Genomic DNA, 21,836 nt, shown 5'->3' on the forward strand with positions numbered 1-21,836 from the left:
GAAACTGGTATTTCGAGTTGGGCGCTTCCCACTGGACTGCCGCCCTGTCACGCTGTACCTTAGGAGAGGCAGGCAAATCCTGCTCCAGTTACAAATCCTACTGGGATTGTTTTTTCTTTTTTTTTTTTGCAGGCATGATGCATTCTCAAAACAAACAGAAGTTGCATGCGGAAGGTCCCAGGTTCTGTCCCCGGCATCTCCAGTTAAAGGACCAGGCAGGAGGGGATGGGAAAGGCCTTGACCTGAGACTCTGAAGAGCTGCTCCCAGTCTGAGTGTATGATACTAATATTGGTGGACTAATGGTCTGATTCACACCCTGTTTGTGTGTGAAACTGCTGTCACTTACGGCAACCTTGTGGGGTCAAATCTGAAAAGCGCCAATTTTCTTCCCCCCTGGTGCGCATCCCTCGTTAGGACTCGGATGGCTGGAATTCCAGGGTTGCTGCCTGGCCCTTTTAACAGGGGGCTGCCAGGGATTGGACCCGGGATCTTCTGCAGGCCAAGCCAAGCCTCTCCCACGGAGCCCCTGCCCCTTTCCCAGGGAGGGCCAAGTCAGCCTGTCATTCCAGAGATGGGCATGTGCGCATTACAATGAGGAACACCAATAAGGAGTGTCAGAAGATTAAAACTGATCCAGATGGGGTGTGACGAATGCCAAAGCAGGATGGGACGGCGTGGGCAGCCACACCCCTGAAGACGGACAATTCTCTCCTGCAGTGACTAATGGCTCCCTGGCCCTTCTAGAGGCCAATCCCAAGAGCACTGCACGCATCAGGAGCATTTTTGCCTCTGTGTTGTTCTGCTTATGAACCTCCTGGCTCATGGACCCCCAACGGTCCCTGCGGCTGGCCTAGCTACGTTCTCCTTGAGTCCCCCAGACCGCATCAGTCGCTACCAATCTGGTCCTTCTGGCCCTGCAGCATCTGTGTCTTCAGCTCTTTAAGGAAGATTCCGCCGCGTCTTGTCTCCTCTCCAGCTCCCGAGCGAAAGGACCCCGATCTCTATGCACGATCCCCACACCATGCTCCTTGAGGGGGGGGAGCTCTAAGCAGGACGGACGCTGAGGCTCCCCTTTACGTCCCCCCTAATCCAATTATCGAGACAGATGCTCGCTCCCGTAGAACAGGGAGAGGCAATCTCGCTCCCGCAGAAAGAAAAATCCAGCCTTTAAGGCGGCCCAGGCCAACTCGTGACAAGACGCAGCCTCTACCACGCCTCTTACGGGGCTGATTCCTGGCGGCCAAGTTTTATTTATCAGTCAGGGAGATTCACGCCCTGCCCTTTTATTTTGAAAAGCACCTTCTGCAGCTTCCAAACAAAGCCGCTTCCTGAGCTGAAACAGCAAAACGCTAAATCAAGATGAGGAAACAAACAAACAGACACAAACGCACCGAAATGAACATAAAACCCCACGGGCGGTTCAAAGCAAGCTAAAAGACAGACAAAAACAGGGATTTAAAAAGCGGCTGTAGCGTGACACAACGCTAAAACGGAAAAAGCTGCTCTAGTGGAACACAAACACAACAAGTTTTTTAAAAGCCCCACAAAAACTAACCCAAACCCAAACCGAGAGGCGGTTCATTTCACGCCCTGCGGAATCTTAACCTATCTAAGGATTCGCATCTCCAGGAAAGGTGCCGTTCTTAGGAAGCAGAGTAACACGGTCCAAACAATGTATTTTGCAACTTTAACAACCCGGCAGCCCACACTGGGCCTAGGGAGAGAGAGCCTGCAGGAGGAGGCCACACGGCCTTCCTTCCACAGTCCCGTTGCCAGCTCTGGGCTGGGACGTACCTGCAAATTTTGGAGTGGAGCCCGGAAGAGGGCGGGGCTTGGGGGCAGGAGACACCACAGCAGGGCCTAACGTCGTGCAGTCGGCCCTGCAAAGCGAGGGAACTGCCCTCTATGGCCTGTAACAGAAGGAGGCCTCCAGGCAGCACCTGGGTGTTGGCAAGAGCAGTTTCGCCGGGCAGTTAAGCATCCAGAAAGAGACCAGTCTGCCTGGCCAGCTGCACAGCATTTACCTTCTTTCTAAATCCCTGCAAGTTACCCGCGCAACGCGCAGCTGTGGAGGCCGCGGGGTCTGCAGAAGGCCCCCCTGAAGCCCGTTGACAATGGCCGTCGTTCCGAGCACAGGAATATAACACAATCCCTCCTCCGGCCCTTTCCGGACATCTGGGGCTCAGCTATTGTTTCCCGAGGCCAGCGGCATCCTGAGCGGCCGACACACAAAAGGTTAACGGGAGGCACTTACCCTGTGAAGCGTCACCGTGTGCTGTTCCCATATTGCTGTTTCTTCCATTGTTGTGCTCTGGTTCAAAAGAGAAGAAGGAGAAGGAGAAATCAGAGTTACTTGCGGGATTGCTGCGGTTTAACTTTACCCAGAATACGAGTGAACGACGTTATCAGGCCCGCCGGCTAAGGACGGAGGGGAGCCGAGGCAAACGGAAGAGGCGCTCTGTTTGGTTTGTGATTTTTCGGGTCAGGAAGCTGTCCCTCGGCACTTCCTGTTTGCCACTGGGCAGAAGCCAGCTGCGTTCACGCTTTCCTGTCGGCTCTGCTGGCCTTCAGCACGCAGGGGAATAAAAGTTTTAAGGCAAAGCTTTCCTGGTTTTGCCCTGTTTACCCTGGGGCTTGAAGGTGACCGGTTCCCGCCTGGACAAGTTCACACTTTCACATTGGCGATCGGCGATATAGTGTGGGAATGCACTTTATCCAACTCAATGATACGCGTTTACTTAACAGAACACGACAGGATGTATTCGCTGTCACACGAAGGAGAAGAGTTGGTTTTTAGGCCCCGCTTTTCACTACCCAAAGGAGTCTGAAAGCGGAGTGCAATCGCCTTTCCTTCCTCTCCCCACAACAGGCACCCTGTGAGATAGGCGGGGCTGAGAGAGCTCTATGAGAACGACGCTGCAAGAACAGCTCTGAGAGAACTGGGTCGCCCAGCGGCCTGCAAGCGGAGGAGTGGGGAAGCAAATCCGGTTCTCCGGACTAGAGGCCGCTGCTCTTTAAGGTCAGTCACCAGCCCAAGCCTGCTGGGAAGGAGCGTAAAGAGGGAGGTTCACGCACAATCTGAGAAGGATGCATCAAACTGCACACCAGCCGTACCTTTTTCCATCCAAGGTGAGGGGCTGCTTAAGAAGCCACAAGGGCAAAGCTCAAGGTCAATGACATCCTGCCTATTAATGACGGTTCCGAAAACCCTTTCAAAGCTGCCTAACAAGTTCTCTTGCTCAGAGGAGGAGGACAAGCCATGACGCAAAACTCACTGGCGCCATTCTTCCTTCGAAAGAATATCTGAATATGCAACAATATGCTCCTTAATGAGGTTTTACACCCAGCAGTAAACTGACTTGGGCTTCCCATCAAAAGCAGATTGCCTTTACCCACGACTAATACACCTGAGTATCCGGGCACACCTTTGGATATTTCTATATCAGAAAGCATCATGGGATGGGATGCACCCAGTGCTTCTCAACTTTCCTGTATGGTGACTTGTTCCAGTTCCTTCTCCACCCCGTTTCCTGGCCGAAAGAACCCTAAACTTCTCAGCCTTGACACACGCAGAAAAGGCTGCGAAGTAAATACAGCCATTTTAGCCTTCCCCGAAAAAAAGAAGAAAAAGGTTTCGCCCCAATTCTGTCCAGAAACGGCTGCTTTTGTGAATAACCGGCCCTCTGAAAGGACACTTTTGGCTCGCCCGCCTGTGTGGTTGAAGAAAGGGAAAGCGCTCGAGTTGCTTGTAAAGAAGCCCAGGTTCCTCTACTCAGGAAGGTGGGGAAGGAACGCTGTCAACAAAACACATTCTGTTCTTATCGGGTTGTGGGAACACAGCCCAAAAAGTTACACAACTAGCCTTCAATGCTATGGAACACTGTTAGAAGACTCACTGGGGCGGGAGGGCGAAAACACAGCAGGCATCTGTGATTTGAGAACACACCTCAAGCTCACAGGGAGCTGCTCAAGGGCCAGCATTGTACTCTGGGGTCCAGTCTGGTGTTCACCACCAGAACTAGCAATCAAGGACATGCGAGAGCTATTCTGCCCTGGGTGGGCTTCGCGCAGAGGCCAGAGGGTTCGTCTGCACCGTGCCGCAAGCAGCAGCCCCAGAAACGGCAGAGATGGGCGTCAACCGCGGCTTCCCTTCCAACTGAGCTTTTTAATCTGAAGGCGAAAACAGCGGACAAGGAAAACCCATGGAGATACGGGAAATAATCTCAGGGCACGATCAGATGGCTTGCCAAGCCCTTATTAAGCTATGTGGGTCAAAAGCGGGTTGGCAGAAGGTGTGGAATGGATCCCATAAAAGAACAGGGGAGAGGCGAGACCGGGGCTTTTTAAAAAGTCATCCGTCCTTGCCTCTGCTTCCCATACCTATCCCGTGGACAAGTTCTCCTTTCCTGCGATGACTTAGGCCCCGAATGACCCTGGCCTCCTCTTCCTGAAGGATCTAAGTCAGGGTCCCCAAAATGCTGCCCGTGGGTGTCACAGGGTGCACCAATATTTTTCCCGGGTTCTTTCAGACCGTTCTTTTAGGAAGTGGGAGGGGCTTCTGCCCAGCACGTTCCTGATTGGCTGCGTAGACTAAAAGGCATCCTGATAAACAGAGTTTTGGCCTGAAACGCTGAGGACTAGAAGAGAATGATGTGGGTCCCCACTGGCGTGAAAAGCAGGATATAAATATAAATAATAAATAAGTTAACTAATAAAATATAATTGCTCCCTGACATTTTGTGGCTTGCTCTACCTCCCGTCACCACCTGCCTCCTATGGCTGCCATTTTGCAACTTGCTCCGCCTCCTGTGGCTACCATTTTCTGACCGGCTCCACCTCCTGGGACCGCCATTTTGAGACCGTGCCCACTACTCTGTGTCAGAATTCCAACCTCTCAGTCCCTCTACGACCAGCAAGCCCGAGGCAGGATCCCAAGAACACAAAGCGTCAGGTACAGGAACGCTGGTTTACAGCAAGCTACGGACAGGTAAGGAAGACAAAGGCGAAAGTGGGAAAGCCAGCCTTGGCTTTAGTCCAGCTGCAATTTCCGAGCCCCTGAGCGCCTCTGAGGTCCGCGCTTCCCAAGAGCGTGCCAGCCATTGCAGCAAAACCAGCTGACACGGGGGAGCATCCTCTGAATAGCAATGATGCGACTTCCATTTGGAAAGGCACAATATGCAAATTTTATTTGTGCCAGGTTATGCAACCCCTCATTTGCATCCCGCTTAATATGCACAACCTCCACACTTCTCCCGTTTGACCTTACCGAGTCCATTGTCAAACTCAGCATAGCACATTTGCTACCTGGCAGGACTGGGCTTCCTCGGGCAGCCTCCCGGGGGCAGTTCCCCCCGGCTGTGGACAGAGAAGAGACAAGAGACTTCCTCCCGAGCCCTCTGCCCTCAGACAACTCCTCTCCCCTCCAGCGCATAGACGTTCCAGTGCCTTAACCACCAGCGCAATGAGATTGGCCATGCAATCAGTCCTTTCCCCCAGGAGGATAACATCCCTGGCCAGTAGGTCTCCAATCAGGCTAAAGATATCTATATCTTTATATGGCTCTTGTGGCCATCTCCCGCATTCTGCAGGGTTGGACTAGGTGACCGTGGAGGTCCCTTCCAGCTCTATGATTCCGTAGGTGGGCTAGAGAAACAGACTGCCTGACGTTTTGTGCTCTGAGCCGACCGGGGAAGGGTGGGATACAAAAACAGAATAATCATTATTGTTGTTGCAACTATGTTTTGGTAGAACGGTTATAGGACTGTACTTTTGGGGCTGCCACAACGACAGCAATGGGACACTGGGACCAGAGGCCAGCTAGATTTAAACTGTTTTTACTTCTCTGTATTTCTCTCTCTCCCCCCCCCCCCCAGGCATTTTATAATTCGGTACTAAAAGCGGCGGAATAGCACTTCCCCCTGGTCGTTCCATAAACACTAGCCCGACAGCAAGCCTTTCTGCATCATGCTGGGGAACAACCACGAAAACGCTACCCAGGAGGAAGAAGGGCAAACTCCCCAGTTAAGCAGCTCTCCTGCTCTCTACGCCTCCACCCTCCTTGCTGCTAAAGCTTCTTCACTCCAGACAGTCCCGGGGGCTGCACTGTCCCCAAGCGCCTACAAGTCCACTAGCCGGTGGCCGAGCCCAAGGGTGGAAGCGGGAGACCTTCGGCAACGAGGAAAGCAAAACTTGCGTCTGCAAGGCCCAAGCGCAGTTCGTCAATGATTAAATCAGCCGGAATGAAGCCGGCCTGGCAGAATGCCTCCGCCCATTGGGCGGTGGAACGTGGGCAAGTCAACAGAAAAGAGGGGAAAGGCAGAGAGAAGCCACAGGGCACGGCACGGGGAAGAGGAAAAAAGGCGGAAGCACTGCCAGCCTTTCACCCACACGCCGTTCCTTATTCAATATCTGTACTTAGAGAGATGGTATAACTTCCTTTTTTGGGGGGGGGGGGGACTGCTTCAAAAAAACAGTGATGGGAAAAGGAGGATTTCCTCTGGGATCTTCTGGAGTGCTCATCCAAAATGCTGCCGGCCAGATGACTCAGATACTCAGAGTAGGAAACGGAGCAGTAGGGAAGGGAAGTGGTGTGACCTCATCCCAGCTGGGGCGGGAAAGCGTTCCGGAGCGTCCCGTTTTAAAGCAGGAGATGACGGAGGACCGGCAGTGTCGGCCCTCCCTTAAAAAAGAAAAAGATTACGATGAAGCAGGTATTTCATCACTTGCAATGACCACAGCTCACATGCAGGCAGGCTTCCTAAAGCAGGGGTAGTCAACCTGTGGTCCTCCAGATGTCCATGGACTACAGTTCCCACGAGCCCCTGCCAGCAAATGCCATGGACATCTGGAGGACCACAGGTTGACTACCCCTGCCCTGCAGGACCGCCTCTCCCAGTCTGCCCCCCCAAAGAGCATTCAGATCTAGCGAGCAAAACCACATTATATTCCCCGCAGTTGACATGGTCCTCCGTTGTCCCATGTTACCCTCTCAATAACTGGTTCTAAAGGAACCACCTTGACTAGGCTACTGGATAATAAACTGGGGGACAGAAGACAGGATATAGATATGATATATCATGTGAGGCTTACATGCCTTTAGAATTTCAAGAGGAGTGCCGAACACCACCCCCAAGATGGCCGCTTCCAGAGGCGGAGTCAAACTCAAAATGGCTTCCTCTAGGGGCGACACATGGAGCACCTCTCTCCTGACACCGTGCAGCTGTCGCTTGTTCTCTCTTGCTACCTCACTCTTTGTCGTCTGGAAAAGAGCGTACAGGAAGCCATGCATGGAAGAAGTTGCACCAAGACCCGGATGATCCGACGTTCCACTCTGGAAGGGTTACTGCTCCTTCAGCTACAGCCGTAACACAGTGAGTGGTGGGAAATGAACAGCTAACTAATTGTCCTCTTGATGTCCTTTACCTTTCTGCCACCTCTGCTGGCGACTGCACAAAAGGGATTTCCACAGCAGGAATTTGAATATAATAGGATCACGGGGGAAACACTGCTATTGTAAGCTTGGGTTCACTTGAGTTGCACAGGTTATTCAAGGGAGTCCACCAGATTCAGTTTGTGCACTGGAGCCCAGTTCTCAAGACGGGTCAAGTTCTGGACAGTAGAAGTCAGGTGTTCTTTGCAGCCAGAGTAGCTGAGCAGCGGAATCAGCTGCCTAAGGGCTCCCTGCCCCTCTCGGTCCTCCAGCAACAGCTGAACAAACACTTCCCAAGGATGCTGTAACCAGGGGACGCCAACCTGTGCCTCTCCAGATGTCCATGGACTACAATCCCCATGAGTCCCCACCAGCACATGTTGGAACTGTAGTCCGTGGGCATCTGGAGAGCCCCTGCTCTAGACTGATCTTGCGTTGAGCAAGGGGTCGGACTCAATGGCCCGCGTGAGCCTTTCTGACTCCCGAGTCCAGAACTCTCTCGGATATTTTTCAAAGCCTTGAGCCCTGTTCCGGCAGACGCGCTGGGCAAGACGCGACCCACCTTCTTTTACGGGAAAACCAACCCCATCATCAACACTTCAGTCATGCGGCCCTGCCAGGCCCAAGATTCCACGCACCCTACTGGCGGAAAAACACTCTTATCCGTTCAAGTGTTGGAGTCAGGAGTCCGAGGCGGTGCATGCTCGGTCCGAGACCTCTGCCTGGCGCACATCATTGCTTTGGAATGCGCGTCCCACTGAGCCACAAGCTTATCAGACCATAAATAATATCGGCTGCCACACTCCTCTGGATTAGAAAACACAGACAAGGCAGTTTTGCAGCTTGCAGGTTTCCTGTGTGTGTGTGTTTTAAGTTAGCCCAACAGGTTTCAAAATACAAGGGGCCCTAATAAAAGCGTCTGAACGGTTCCCAGAACTGAGTGGGTTGGAGCGGGCAATGTAAGCGTTCAGAACGGAGCCCAGAGGAACACCCGCTGGCTCCCTGCTTAATGATACCCTGAGTCTGAAACCACAATAGGCGGAAATTATAGCCTGAAGCCTTTCGTTTGCAAACAGGGGGTGGGGGGGGAAGCAAAGAAAAACATGGTTCAAATTTAGATGCCAGCGTCTCCCCTCCACCCCCAACGCCCTTTACTGGTTCTCTTCCTTAGACCCGATTCTGGTTTCTCTCCTGTTTCTCTCCTCTCATGTAGCCCGCTCACAAGATTGCGGGAGGGAGTCTTTCAAAGAGCTCCCATTTGCAGGGGGGGAAAAATAAAAAGCGGCACCAAGAAATGTAGCATTCTAAGCTGTACGTCCAAACTCCGCTATTTATGACCGCCATAAACATGTGTTTTATGCGGGCTATCATTTTGAAATATGAATGTTTTCGGCTCTGGTAACGAACAGGCCCAAATTAGATCGCGTTTTATTGGGGCTGGCGACCGGGGGCCGCTCCAAAAGTCACCCTCTGTGGCAGAAAGTGCTGAGGACGGGCAAGGAACTCGCCCCCACGACGTTAGCGCTGGACCCCATTCCAGGGAAGTCACACCACTATAACCCTGCCCTGTTTTGACTGGTCTGCTCCCGTTATCTAGCCATTCAGGGGCTTCTCGGCCGCCTTCAGGACGCTTTTTGGCAAGATCCCTCCTCTTGCACGTCTGTTGTTTTATTCATCCCAGGCAAAGACGAAGAACCAAGAGAAGGCAAGCCCACGTCGGTGACCTTGAGCACTCCAACCTATTTCTTGCTTTAGGATGCTTTGGGCTGAGCAGGGGGCTGGACTAGATGGCCTGTATGGCCCCTTCCCACTCTAGGATTCTGTGATTCTATGACTAGATGGCCTGTATGGCCCCTTCCAACTCTAGGATTCTGTGATTCTATGACTAGATGGCCTGTATGGCCCCATCCAACTCTAGGATTCTGTGATTCTATGACTAGATGGCCTGTATGGCCCCTTCCAACTCTAGGATTCTGTGATTCTATGACTAGATGGCCTGTATGGCCCCTTCCAACTCTATGATTCTGTGATTCTATGACTAGATGGCCTTTATGGCCCCTTCCAACTCTAGGATTCTGTGATTCTATGACTAGATGGCCTGTATGGCCCCTTCCAACTCTATGATTCTAGGATTCTATGACTAGATGGCCTGTATGGCCCCTTCCAACTCTAGGATTCTATGACTAGATGGCCTGTATGGCCCCTTCCAACTCTATGATTCTATGATTCTATGACTAGATGGCCTGTATGGCCCCTTCCAACTCTAGGATTCTATGACTAGATGGCCTGTATGGCCCCTTCCAACTCTAGGATTCTATGACTAGATGGCCTGTATGGCCCCTTCCAACTCTAGGATTCTATGACTAGATGGCCTGTATGGCCCCTTCCAACTCTATGATTCTAGGATTCTATGACTAGATGGCCTGTATGGCCCCTTCCAACTCTATGATTCTAGGATTCTATGACTAGATGGCCTGTATGGCCCCTTCCAACTCTAGGATTCTGTGATTCTATGACTAGATGGCCTGTATGGCCCCTTCCAACTCTATGATTCTATGATTCTATGACTAGATGGCCTGTATGGCCCTTTCCAACTCTATGATTCTATTAAGGTCGCCTGTTTTAAACTGGAAGCTGCCTTGAGCCCCCAGGGAAGGGCGGGCTCTGAATGTGAAAACACGCCAAGAAACCGTATAGGGACGCCGGGTAGCCCCGCACACCCCTTCGCTCTGGACCCAGGCCCTAGCTGCAACGCTGCTCTGCTGTCATCGGAGCCATCTGTTCACGCACAGCCTCATCGGAGCACAAAAGGCAGCCAGCCCCCGGGGGCTTGGGTTCGGAGATAACACACACTGCGGAATGAAACAATGGCTCGCTTTTGCAGCCAGGATATCTCCCGAAGCCTTTCAGCCTGTGCACAATGGCGTGCTTTGATGAGGGCAACTCTGAATTTTGCTCCTGGGGCAAGCGCCGATCCCCGCCCCCCATGGAAGACAGGATGCAAGCCCCTCCCCTCCTGTTCCGGCTGGGATTTCGTGGCCCCCACGGGCTCCCTCACCCTTCCAGGTTGGGGATGACAGCAGAAGGATATCCAAAAATTCAAGCTTGGTGCTCCAGTGTCTTCATTTCCCTAGCCCGAAAATAGGGGGGGGGTCTACAATCCTGCTTTCCCCCCAAGAAAACATGCCCAAGGCTGAATCTCTCTTGTTTTGGGGGGGCTCAGAATGAGATAAGCGACACGGGTAGAATTTGGGAGAGGCCCCCGCCCCGGTTAAGGGACCTTGATACACACAAAACATTTTTGAAGGGCTGCCTAAGCAGGATCTTTTGCTGGTTCCAATTTAGGCCGGACCGCAAAACTGGCAATTATAACCAGAATAAAAAGCAGCACAAAATTATTTGCTTTTGAGGAATGGGGAGGAAAGGGCTGGCAGAATTCCTGAAAGCCATGCTGGTGGCGAATCTCAGGACGGCCTTTGTTCTTTAACAAGGCAGCAAAGACATCCAATAAATACCCCACAGATTAAAGTTTGCATGTATTTTACAAGCCCAAGGCGTTATTAGGGATGGCTGAAGTGCCTGCTTTCCAGGGAACACACAAAACTGCCTTTTCAGACCTTTAGCCATCCAGGTTGGTATGCTCTGCTCAGACTGGTAGCAGCTCTCAAATGTCTTTCATATCACCAGATATTTTCACTGGAGATGCCGGGGATTGAACCTGGGACCTTCTGCAGGCCAAGCAGAGGCTCTGCCCCTGAGCCAGGGTCCCAGATCAAGGCCTTCCCCATCCCCTCCTGCCTGGTCCTTTAACTGGAGATGCCGGGGATTGAACCGGGGACCTCCTGCCTGCCAAGCAGAGGCTCTGCCCCTGAGCCAGGGTCCCAGATCAAGGCCTTTCCCATCACCTCCTGCCTGGTCCTTTAACTAGAGATGCCGGGGATTGAACCTGTGGCCTTCTACATGCAACGTGGCTTACCAACAGAGGGAAACCAGGCCATTTTTTCCCCCAAGCTGGCTCACACTGCTTGAGAACTCCGTTTGTGTGGGAAGGCTGCACAGAAATGTTTTAAGTAAATAAATCAAATGAAGATGCTGACAGGGAAACTGCTGCAGCCCTTCGGCTCTGAAAAAGCACAGCAATCTGTTCTACTGCAAGGAAAGAAAGCAAGGTTCACAGAGCGCCTCCCTGACTGGGATCCCACAAGCAGAAACGGAGAGCTGATGAGTGTCAGACTATATTTTGGCCAATCCAGGCTTGTGATTTGGACGCTCACTGGATGACCTCGGGCCAGTCACGCACGCAGAGCCTAACCTACCTCGCTGGGTTGTTGTGAGAATAAAACAGAGGACAGGAGAATGATATCAACCGCATTGGGTCCCCACCGGGAAGAAAAGAGGGGTATAAAGGAATAAAATTTTAAAAGCAATAGATGATTTGAGGCACCGACCAGGGTGGGTGATTTGGATCAAGGCAGTAGCCCAACGGTTTCCAGCTCAACGGGAAAATTTTAAAGCACGGATCTGCTCTCCCATCCTCCTAAGATGGCTGATGCACACACATGAACCGAGTCAGGTTGCATGCATGGAGACACCACTACGGAAGGTCTTTTGCAAGGACGGATGCAAGGCATTGCACTCTGAAGGGAGGGGGACGGACTGTCCAATCTCCCCCTCTGTCCCCCTTGCAATTCACGCTAGGTCCAAGAATTTATGCACGCCACCAGAACGGCCGTTCCGAGAAGGCAAGCGACTGCTAAAAGGCATTCCCTTGCGTCTGGTCCCGTCCGACTCGGGTTTTTTTTTTGTTTCTGCTGCAGTTTCTCCTCCACTGAATTTGCAGCTTCTCTGCTTTCGGGAAGGCTCAGGTTTCCCGAGAGAAGCATAACTTCCCGTAAGCAACTCAGCAGTTAACTTAAGTTTAGCAGAACGTTTTGGAAGCAGACCTGACCGATGCCTACCTGTCTCTGAGATGTAATGCTGACCCCGTGGTAGGCCTAAAATTAAAGCCTTGCTCCCTCCTGAGAATGACCAGTGTCAAAGCGTGGCTGCAGGTTCTGTATTTCACCGTGAACGAGACAACCCGAAACATTGCATCTTTTTATAAATTCAGTGACAGGCTGCCCTGTGTGGAAGAAAAGGACACATTCCAGGTTTCAACCTGCTACCTTTTCTGGCCGGGAGTAACACAACCCAATTATTTACTTACTGCAGTTTGCAAATTGCTCTTTTGCACAATGAGGGCTTTGTTTAGGTCCTCCGAGGATCATGTGACATTCAAATGAAACTTGCATTGGTAAGATCAATATGTCCCCTCCAGCGAAACTTCTAGGCCGGGGGTCCCCAATCGGAACTCGGGGGTGCAACCCTTCCTGGCAACTGCCAAGTGCTTTTAGAAAACGGTGGGGGGCAGGGGGCCTGTTGTCCAGAAAGAATCCTGACTGGCTGTTCAGATTTTTTTTGAAAAAGTTGATTTGGTGGCTGCTGCCGTGTAATATGTTCATTTTAACAGGCAGCCTACTAAACAGACCCTCTGTCTGAAATAATTAAGAGCTGAGCTGCTTTCTAGTTCAGCATCACCCAAATCCCTGTCCTTTTGTGATTGGCTCCGCCTCCTGCAGCAACCATGTTGTGACTGGCTCCGCCTCCTGCAGCAACCATTTTGCAGTTGGCTCCTCCTCCTGCAGCAACCATTCGCTAGTCTCTGAACTCCAGGGGTGCCCGAAAAAGATTGGGGGACCCCGTTCTAGGTACAGAAGGTTAACATGTTAATTTCATTTGAGGAACCCAAGATAAATATGCAAATTTAAACCATGTTTCCAGGTTCTCTCCCATTCCATCATATTCCCAATGTGTATCCCAAGGCCTTTGTTATCTGCAACTCTAGAATTTCTGCCACCAGCAGTAGCTCCCCAAACATTTTGTGTCCTGAGCCTTGGACTATTCTTTCTTATGTGTGACCACCGGGGTTATCGATCAGATATCTGTCTTGTACAACTCTCTGTGCTCCCGGCGCAAGAGAGATTCCTGGTAGATTGGAGCCTGAAGTCTTTATTGTGATTTCACAACAAAATGGGATTCTCTCTTCGGAAACACTCCAGGCCTTGCTCCTCCCCCCCCCCCCCGCTTTATTTTAGCTGCTTAATTAATTAGCTAGTCGCCTGGAATGGGTTCATTTTAACTTTCCTGCGCCATCTTAATCAAGTTAAGTACGTGAAAACTGTAATTCATTATGTTAGTACTTTAATGCTCAGGTTGCAGCCAGCATTTTTCAAGTCTTCCCCAATTCTGTCTCATCAGCCTCTTCTCCTGCACTGCAGGTCGGGGGGGGGGGGGGGGGGAGACTCCTATTTCCAGGGGGGAAAAAATCTTTTTAAGGAACACTCCTGAGCCAAATATTTCTCTTTTATCAGAATCTAACTCTTCAAACCACCCCATATTGAGTCTGCCATGAAAACGCTGGAGGGCGTCACCCCAAGGGTCAGACATGACTCGGTGCTTGCACAGGGGATACCTTTACCTTTACTTAACTCTTCCTGAGCCCCGGCCAGGATAGCCTCAGAAGCAAAGCAGGGCCTGTGCGTGGACAACAACCTTTCCCGTGCCTGCCGACAAGACATGACCACACAGGGCGATGCTTCGTAAGTATGGAAGAGAAGCCATCTTGGATCAGGCTCCATTGTAACCTGTAGGCACCATTACAGTCCATGATCTGATCAGGTATTTTTTCAGCTCAGGTTAGCCGAATGCACACCCCAAGACGGGACTCCCCAGATGGCCTAAGAGCCCTGAAATGTCAGCCTTCCTTCCAGGCTGACATTTCAAGGCTCTTAGGTGTAGGACAATGTCACGGCCATGGAAATACCAGTCACCACATTGGGGTCGGGAGTCAAATTTCCTCCAGGCCAGACTGGTCAGGGATTTGGGTTTGAGGGGGGGGGAATAATCTGGCCAGGGAATTGGGGTCACTGTGGTGGGCAAGCAGTCGTGAGCATCCTGAATTCTGCAAGGGGGTGGACTAGATGACTCTGGAGGTCCCTTCCAACTCTATGATTCTACCTTTTAATCACGGCTATGCCTTCTAACTCTTTATACTCACCCACCCCTTGCCCCCAGCCCTTCAGCTAGAAAGCGGAACATGCAGATCTCCTCTGTGCCCGGAACTCCGACTCGGCCCCGTGAACTCCGCCGCTGCCACCGTTGCGGTGCCTTCCCCACAGTGCGTGCAGAAGAGAATTTAGCTCCATGCGCCTTGCCAGCATCTCCTAGCTCTCCGCTTTAATCCCCTAAACCCTGGACTCAGAAAAGCAATTTGTGTGGAATGCTACAGTTCTGGGCGGGCGTTTTGTCTCCCTGCTTTGCTACGCTACGGTAGACTGTTAAAAATAACCCCAAAGCACTCAACTCCGGGCCCTCCTCAATTGATCCTCAAGGCCCAGCGGAGCTTAGGCCACGAGACGAATTCGGCCTCCTCTCCGTTGCCGCACACGAGCGATTCGCCCTCCACGTTGCCATGGGAGCAGCCGCGGCAGCCATTAATCCCTCCTTCCAAAATTAACCCGAGAATCATTTCTGTGCGCCTCCCCCCTCCTGCCCCCACCCAATCATTCGAGACGCAAGCGATGCCCCAGACACGATGCACCGCAGGCCCCCGGCTACTAATTCTGCACCTGCCGCCACCGTTTTGGGACTCCGACCCCGCATTCCTTCCCCGGCAAGACAGAATCGGCACGCGGCACGCCGTCACCCCGTGGGGCCGGGCCCGACAGCAAAAGCCGTTTTACACACAGCGGCCTCCTAGGCCAGGCCGCTCGGCGGGAGCCCGAAACGGAAAAAGGCTGTCAGAGGAGGAGGAGGAGCGAGGCTTTTTGTACCCCACTTTGCACCAGTCAAAGCGGCTTACAAAACCTCCGCTCCAGACACAGGCACCCTGTGAGGTAGGTGGGGCTGAGAGAGCTCTGAGAGAACTGGGCCTGGCCCCAGGACCCCCAGCTGTGGAAGAGGAGAGGGGAAATGGAACCGGGCTCGCCCGATGAGAGGCTGCTTTGCCAAACTGCGCCAAAGGGGCATAGGAGTGCTAACTTGTCTACTGCAGCTTTAGAGATGGGGACCACTTAAATATCTGGAAGCATTTCCTGGTAGAACATGCGGCCCTCAAGAGTGGTGGAGTCTCCTTCGCTGGAGGTTTTTAGGAGGGGCTTGGAACATCCATCAGGAGGGTGCGGTTTTAAAGTCCCCCAAAAGGTGGGGGGGCAGGACTGGGGGGCCCTTTCCAGCCTCTTTCAGCTCTGGGCGATTCCGAACCTTCTGGACCTGAGCAACCCAAAAAACAAAGTTGGCGTTACGATCTCGGTCCTCTGGACTTTGTGCGAGACCCCCAAATATTTAAAGCAGCATTGGGTGGGGGAGAGGCGTGACACTGTCCCACTTTACAGGACTGCCGGGAAAGAGTGTTGCAGTGATTTCAGGGGGCTGCCACGTCGATCTGCAGTGGGAGAACTAGATTCGAGTCCATAGAACCATTGAGTTGGAAGAGGCCATCTAGTCCAACCCCCTGCTCAACGCAGGATCAGCCCAGAGCATCCTAAAGCGTCCAAGAAAAGTGTGCATCCAACCTTTGCTTGAAGACTGCCGGTGATGTCTCCAGGGAATAAGCTTTCGGGACAAAAGGAGCTTGGAAGCCCATGCCCCACCTCACCCCAAACCTTGTTGGTCTTTAAGGTGCTGCTGGATGCAGATCTGTCCTAATGGAGACCAACCCAGCTACCCTCTGAACCCTGGTTGGGCATTTCCTGCATTCTGCAGGGGGCTGGGCTAGATGACCACGGAGGTCCCTTCCAACGCGATGATTCTATGATTCTCTGAAGAACTAGACTTGCTTTAAAAAAAGAACTAAGATTGGCTTCTCTAAGAAGAGCAGCTAACGAAAACCACATGTTCCCTTAGGCTATTCCGGGCTGGGAGCAAGGCTGAAATTAAAGACTTTGAGTTAAGAGAAGGGTCCCGAACGGCTGACCGGCTGGGTCTCAGCACAGCATTACTGACACATCTGGAGCCAGCGCTGAGAACTTTTCCTTCCCTCTCTGGCACACCGAGCTTGTCTCAGTCGTGGTTTACAGGCACACGCAAGATGCAATGCTGACCAATTTACGCCATCCTAGGAAGTGAGGGCTGCAGCAGTGGGATTTCACAGGGGAGAGGATGGAGCCCAGGGGCATGCAAAAGGTCACAGGCTCGATCCTCAGTGAAAAGGACCAGGCGGGAGGGGATGGGAAAGGCCTTGATCTGGGACCCTGGCTCAGGGGCAGAGCCTCTGCTTGGCAGGCAGGAGGTCCCAGGTTCAATCCCCGGCATCTCCAGTTTAAGGACCAGGCAGGAGGGGATGGGAAAGGCCTTGATCAGGACCCTGGCTCAGAGGCAGAGCCTCCGCTTGGCCTGCAGAAGGTCTCAGGTTCAATCCCCGGCATCTCCAGTTAAAGGACCAGGCAGGAGGGGATGGGGAAGGCCTTGATCTGGGACCCTGGCTCAGGGGCAGAGCCTCTGCTTGGCAGGCAGAAGGTCCCCGGTTCAATCCCTGACATTGTAGCAAACTGGGGTTTGAGCAAATCGAGGAACTGCCTAAGCGAGAAGCAGCAGCTGGGGTGAGGGCGGTGTCAAGGCATGTCTCCCCTCTTCTAAGAGAGTCGGGAGTGCGTAGAGAGCGAAATGGGCAGAGGCACAGAAGCGAGCCAAGTGCGTTTACAGCCAGCGCTTAAAATACCCGCCGCCAGCCCTCGCGGTTTTAAAGGTGGCTGCCTAAAAGCTTTCCCGGAGTTAATCAGCCTGCGATGGGCAAGCCCTTTGCAAGAAAGTAATAGCTCTCTGGGCGTCAGGGGAGCCCTTGTGCTCGAGGGCCGGGCGTGCCCAGCACGGGAGCAATCTGCGGGCTCCCCTCGGCCGCTCGCTCCTGCACCGTGCAGGTCAGCCTGCAGCTGAACATGCAGCCGGTGCAATTTGGCAGCCTGCTGCGGATTGTAGATCACTGCGCCTGCAGCGCTGCATTCGGCTGCCCCAGGGGGGCACAAAGCCGTACTCATGAAGCACAGAGACCCAAGGGACGTCCTCGATTGAGAAGGACGGGGCCTTCCTCCCACCCAGCGCCAAGGGGGGAAAGCTGAAGTACCCGAACGGCATGTTGGGGGAGCCAAAGCCGCCCCTTTCCTGAGCTCAGCTGTCACACAGAATTGTTTCCACAGCAGCTGTTGTGCAAAGTAGTTAAAGTGCTGGACTCGGAGCCCAAGGTTCGACCCCCGGCTTGTGCCAGGAAAGCTTGTGGAGGATGGGGGCGCCTTGACGCAGTCACCCACTCTCAGCCTCCCTTACCTCGCAGGGTTGTTGTGAGGATAAAACGATGGGGAGGAAGCTGGGGAGGAAGGCGGGGTAGATATAAAGGAAGAAATAACCAGCAACCGCAGGCAGACTCAGCTTGTGCGTCTGTGCCATTTCTTGAAGTCACGCTTTTCTGCAAGAGGGGACCTCTGCGGGGTTAGGGCTGGGGGAGGCCCAAAGTCCCCAGGTTGGCTTCCATCGGTCTTGTCGGTCTCGGAAGGCCCTGCCGGACTCGAACCCGGCTCTTCTGCCGCGGGACAACACGGCTGCCCTCGGAAAGTAGCGGGAGGAGGAGCGACAACCGCTGCCAACAGCCGGCTGATGCGCGGCAAACCCAGAGCTGGAAAACATACTTCGAATTCCTCAGCATCGAGCTTTCCGCTGACGAGGCCCGGCCTTAGCAGCTGGCATTCTTGCAAAGAAAACCCTCCCCTCGCTCCCAACAATGTGGGATGGGACCCTTATCGAGCGGCCCGGGGAGGCGCCCGGCCTTCTCCGGCCACAGGCTGGAGGTTGTATAACTGCAGAGGAGCCAGGTTGATATGTGGGGCAGTCGGAAAAGGCACGGAAGGACTTCCCGATTGGCTTTAAGCAAGCAATAAAGCTCTCGGAGTGCTTAGACCAGGGGTAGTCAAACTGCGGCCCTCCAGATGTCCATGGACTACAATTCCCAGGAATTCGCTGGCAGCGGCTCCTGGGAATTGTAGTCCATGGACATCTGGAGGGCCGCAGTTTGACTACCCCTGGCTTAGACTTTCTTGCGGGATAACTGCTCGGGCGCGCCCAAAATGCACATGCCTTTAATCAAGGCTGCTTTACAGGCCCCTCCCGGCAAATCCTGTCGCCACCGAAGTCCATCACTGCAGCCTCAAAGATCTATTCCTGCTCGAAAACAAAATCCACCCGGGCATCCTGTAAATATCGAACAGATGGATCCGGGGATTAGGTTTGTAAAGGCCATCGCAGACCCAGGGGAGGGGCTCGCAAGAAAGCAAAATGGGCGACGATTTGGCGCCGGTGACAAGTTTACCGCGAAGGCGGCCGCCGCGCGCCGACGGGCCCCCGGCCAAGTTTTCCAGCCCCGGCTTTTGGTGTCTCATGACCGCTTGGAGTTGCTTTACGAGAGATCAAATGGCCCCCAGTCTATTTTTAGGACTGCTTCGTTGTAAATCCCTTTGTCATTCAAATTCATTGGCCCACGGTGAGCGAGAAAGCAAGGGGCCCATCCAGGACCCCACCACGGGTGCATTTAACTACCGGTGGCCGGCTTTTTTTGGGTTGTACAAGTGTGCCTTACGATATACAAATCAAAAGTTAAAGAAAGGGAAGTACTTGGAACTGGGAGGGGAAATAATCAGCTTTCCTGGGCATTTCAGTACAAGTTTGGAAGCACGGGCGATGGATCGATGGATCAATGGGTGGAAGTCAAGCGTGGAAGAAAGAAAGAAGGCAAGAAGGAAGGCAAGAAGGAAGAAAGAGGGAAAGAGCTTGGCTTTGGGATCTGAGTCAGCAGGATTTGTCTGGGAGCATTTGGGGACTGCTTAGAATGAAAACAGAGAACAGGGAACAGAATGGGTGGGATCCTGCAGGGCTCTTCCACCAACTGAGGAACGTTACTCTGGTGGAAGGACCCATGCAAAAGGTCCACTGAGATCATAGGGTTGCCAGCTCTGAGTGGAGAAATTCCTGGAGATTTCCTCGGCCGACTGGAGATCTCCAGGTCCTACCTGGACGTCGGCAACTTGCTCTGTAAAACAACTGGGAGAGCTTACATCTGTGGCCATTAGGAGTCAGATTGGGTTGTCCAACCTTTTAACTGGATGTATTTTACTCTTTGCCATTTTCAGAGACTTTGTATTGTATTTTAATGTAATTCCACATTGTGTTTTAATTACGCCGTTAGCCGCCTCGAGACGCTGAAGAGGGGCGGGACACAAATCCAATAAAACCAAAATGCAATTTGCAATTGATGCAACTGAGATTCACGGAGGAAAAGGCGCCCTTTCAAAGCGTACGGCTGAAGCCGCAGCTATGTTCCGGAGGGCTTATTTCCCTTCCTTTCACGCCTGTAGCTTTGCAGGGTTTTCTGCCGCACTTTCTCACTACGGCTTAAACTTTATTCCATTTAGGTTCTCATAATCCAGTGTTTTATGAAATCAGCAATTTGCTAATGCCTTTGCACTCCCAAATCCTGTAACCTCCATAAACTCTCCGGGTATAATCACATCAGAACTTTCTAACCGAGAGAAACGCACCTCGCTCCGGCATTGTGGCGGACCAGACTGGGTGCATTAAGCCCTTGTTTTTGCTCGCCCGGGGCCACCCAGCAAGGTCTCCCGCTAAAGCTTTATCCATCGGATTATGAACAGGGCCCCAAACCGGGGGTGGGGTGGGGGGAGATAACCCTCCCCCTTGCTCACTCACTCACTCTCTTTGGGGTTGCACCTGACCCTGCACAAGGATTAAGCCAATTGCTGGCCAGGACTAAGACCTCCTGAGCAAACACGACGCTTGCCAACTCCTGGAGAAAGTGGGCGGTGCGTCATGATGTGGAGTCCCGCCCTCCCGAGCAGCCATTTCCTCCAGCGGAACTGCTCTCTGTTGTCTGGGAAAAGGCTGTAACACGGGGAGATCTCCGGGCCCCAACCCTGAGGCCTAACTAGACCATTGGAGGGTCAAGCTCTTGTCTCCTGCCAGCCCAGAGCTCCGAAATGGCCTTCCAGAGGATCCCATTTAGCGACACAACGTCCTGCAATGATCAAGAAAAGGCAGGCATGGAATCTCATTGGTGCCCAGCGAAGGATTGTGCCTGATCACGAACCTGTCCACCGGTGGTCGGTCAAAAGTGCAAATGCATACCAAGCTGCCTTATCCTGACTCTGACCATGCTGTCTCCTCGGACAGCCAGAGTTTCTCCAGGTCTTTCACATTCCCTGTTATCTGATTCTTTTCACTGGAGCTGCTAGCGGCTGAATCGGGGACCAGATTCACTGTTAATTCCCGTGGGCCATCTCCACCACAAAAAGCTGGCCCAAAGCAGATCTCCTACCCATCTTTGTTGGGAAGAACAATGCACATTCTGAGCACAGCTCCTCAAACCTCACAAGATCTAGCTCTTCTTCCACACTTTATGAGGACCCACCAAACCCCACGCCAAGCTCTTGGGCTGTGATAGACCAGCATTTACCTCCCCTGCACCAGAGCTAGAGCCGGTTCCAGAAGCACTTTATAAACCACCAGGATTCGGGGAGTATAAGCTTTCGAGAGTCAAGATAGCTTTGAAACTCGAAAGCTCAGGCGACGGTAATGTTTGGAGATCTTTACGGTGCTCCTGGACTCCGGTTGGCACAACAATTTGAACCCACCGCACACCAGCTCCACAAACATCACTGCAAGCAAAATGTCGCAATGCTGTTATCGGTTCTACAACTGGAGTCTCCCCAAAGGGGAGCAAGCTGCCCTCTCTCAGGGGTCTTAATTACTGGTCTTCTTTGGACCGGTGACAAGGCCCTTTAAGCCACTTGCAAACCAACCAGGGCTGGAGTCCTTTGTGTGCACAGTTTTTTTTTTTTTAAGTCTCCTGTTATCAGCCATTTTCCAAACCTCTCCTTCAGGAGACAACTTTAGTTCAAAGGCATTCTCGACGCGGTCTTTGTGCATACCATTAAGACGCAGGTTTAAATACCAAGCAGATAAGCAAAGCTCTTAAAGAGCGGAGATAGTATTTTTTGTTTCCATGGTGAACGCTTAATGGAATACCGTGGATCTCCAGCATGTGGAAGAAGAAAGGAAACGACATGACCCACGCAAAGGGGGGAAACTGTACACCCTATGGGCATGCCAAAGCCCCTCCCTCCCTAAAGTCCCAACCCCCTCCTTCAACTCCAGAGCAAGATGCAAGACCGTGGCAGTCGGCTATTCAGATCCTGACCAGTTGCGCACCGCTTGCTCCAGGATGTGCTCAGAGAAGCAAAATGGTGCGCGTTCTCCTACGGCCCGCCTCCGAACATGTCCTTATTGCTGCCCTGGTTAGGGACAGGA

General features: G+C 52.6%; 1 protein-coding gene across 17 annotated transcripts in view; it reads right to left on the minus strand.

The window, feature by feature from the left end:
- TJP1 (tight junction protein 1) overlaps positions 1–21,836 on the minus strand; it is a 140,792-nt gene that overhangs the window by 34,719 nt on the left and 84,237 nt on the right. For 16 of the 17 annotated variants that reach the window (XM_077318323.1, XM_077318331.1, XM_077318322.1 and 13 more), the window contains one exon: positions 2,256–2,312. In XM_077318323.1, coding sequence (XP_077174438.1) covers positions 2,256–2,312 — 57 coding nt within the window. Of the gene's footprint in view, positions 1–2,255; positions 2,313–17,789; positions 17,925–21,836 lie in introns of those variants that run through there. The other variant, XM_077318326.1, reaches the window with a different exon arrangement.

The sequence above is a fragment of the Paroedura picta genome, chromosome 18 (genome assembly GCF_049243985.1).
Source record: "Paroedura picta isolate Pp20150507F chromosome 18, Ppicta_v3.0, whole genome shotgun sequence".
Taxonomy (NCBI): domain Eukaryota; kingdom Metazoa; phylum Chordata; class Lepidosauria; order Squamata; family Gekkonidae; genus Paroedura; species Paroedura picta.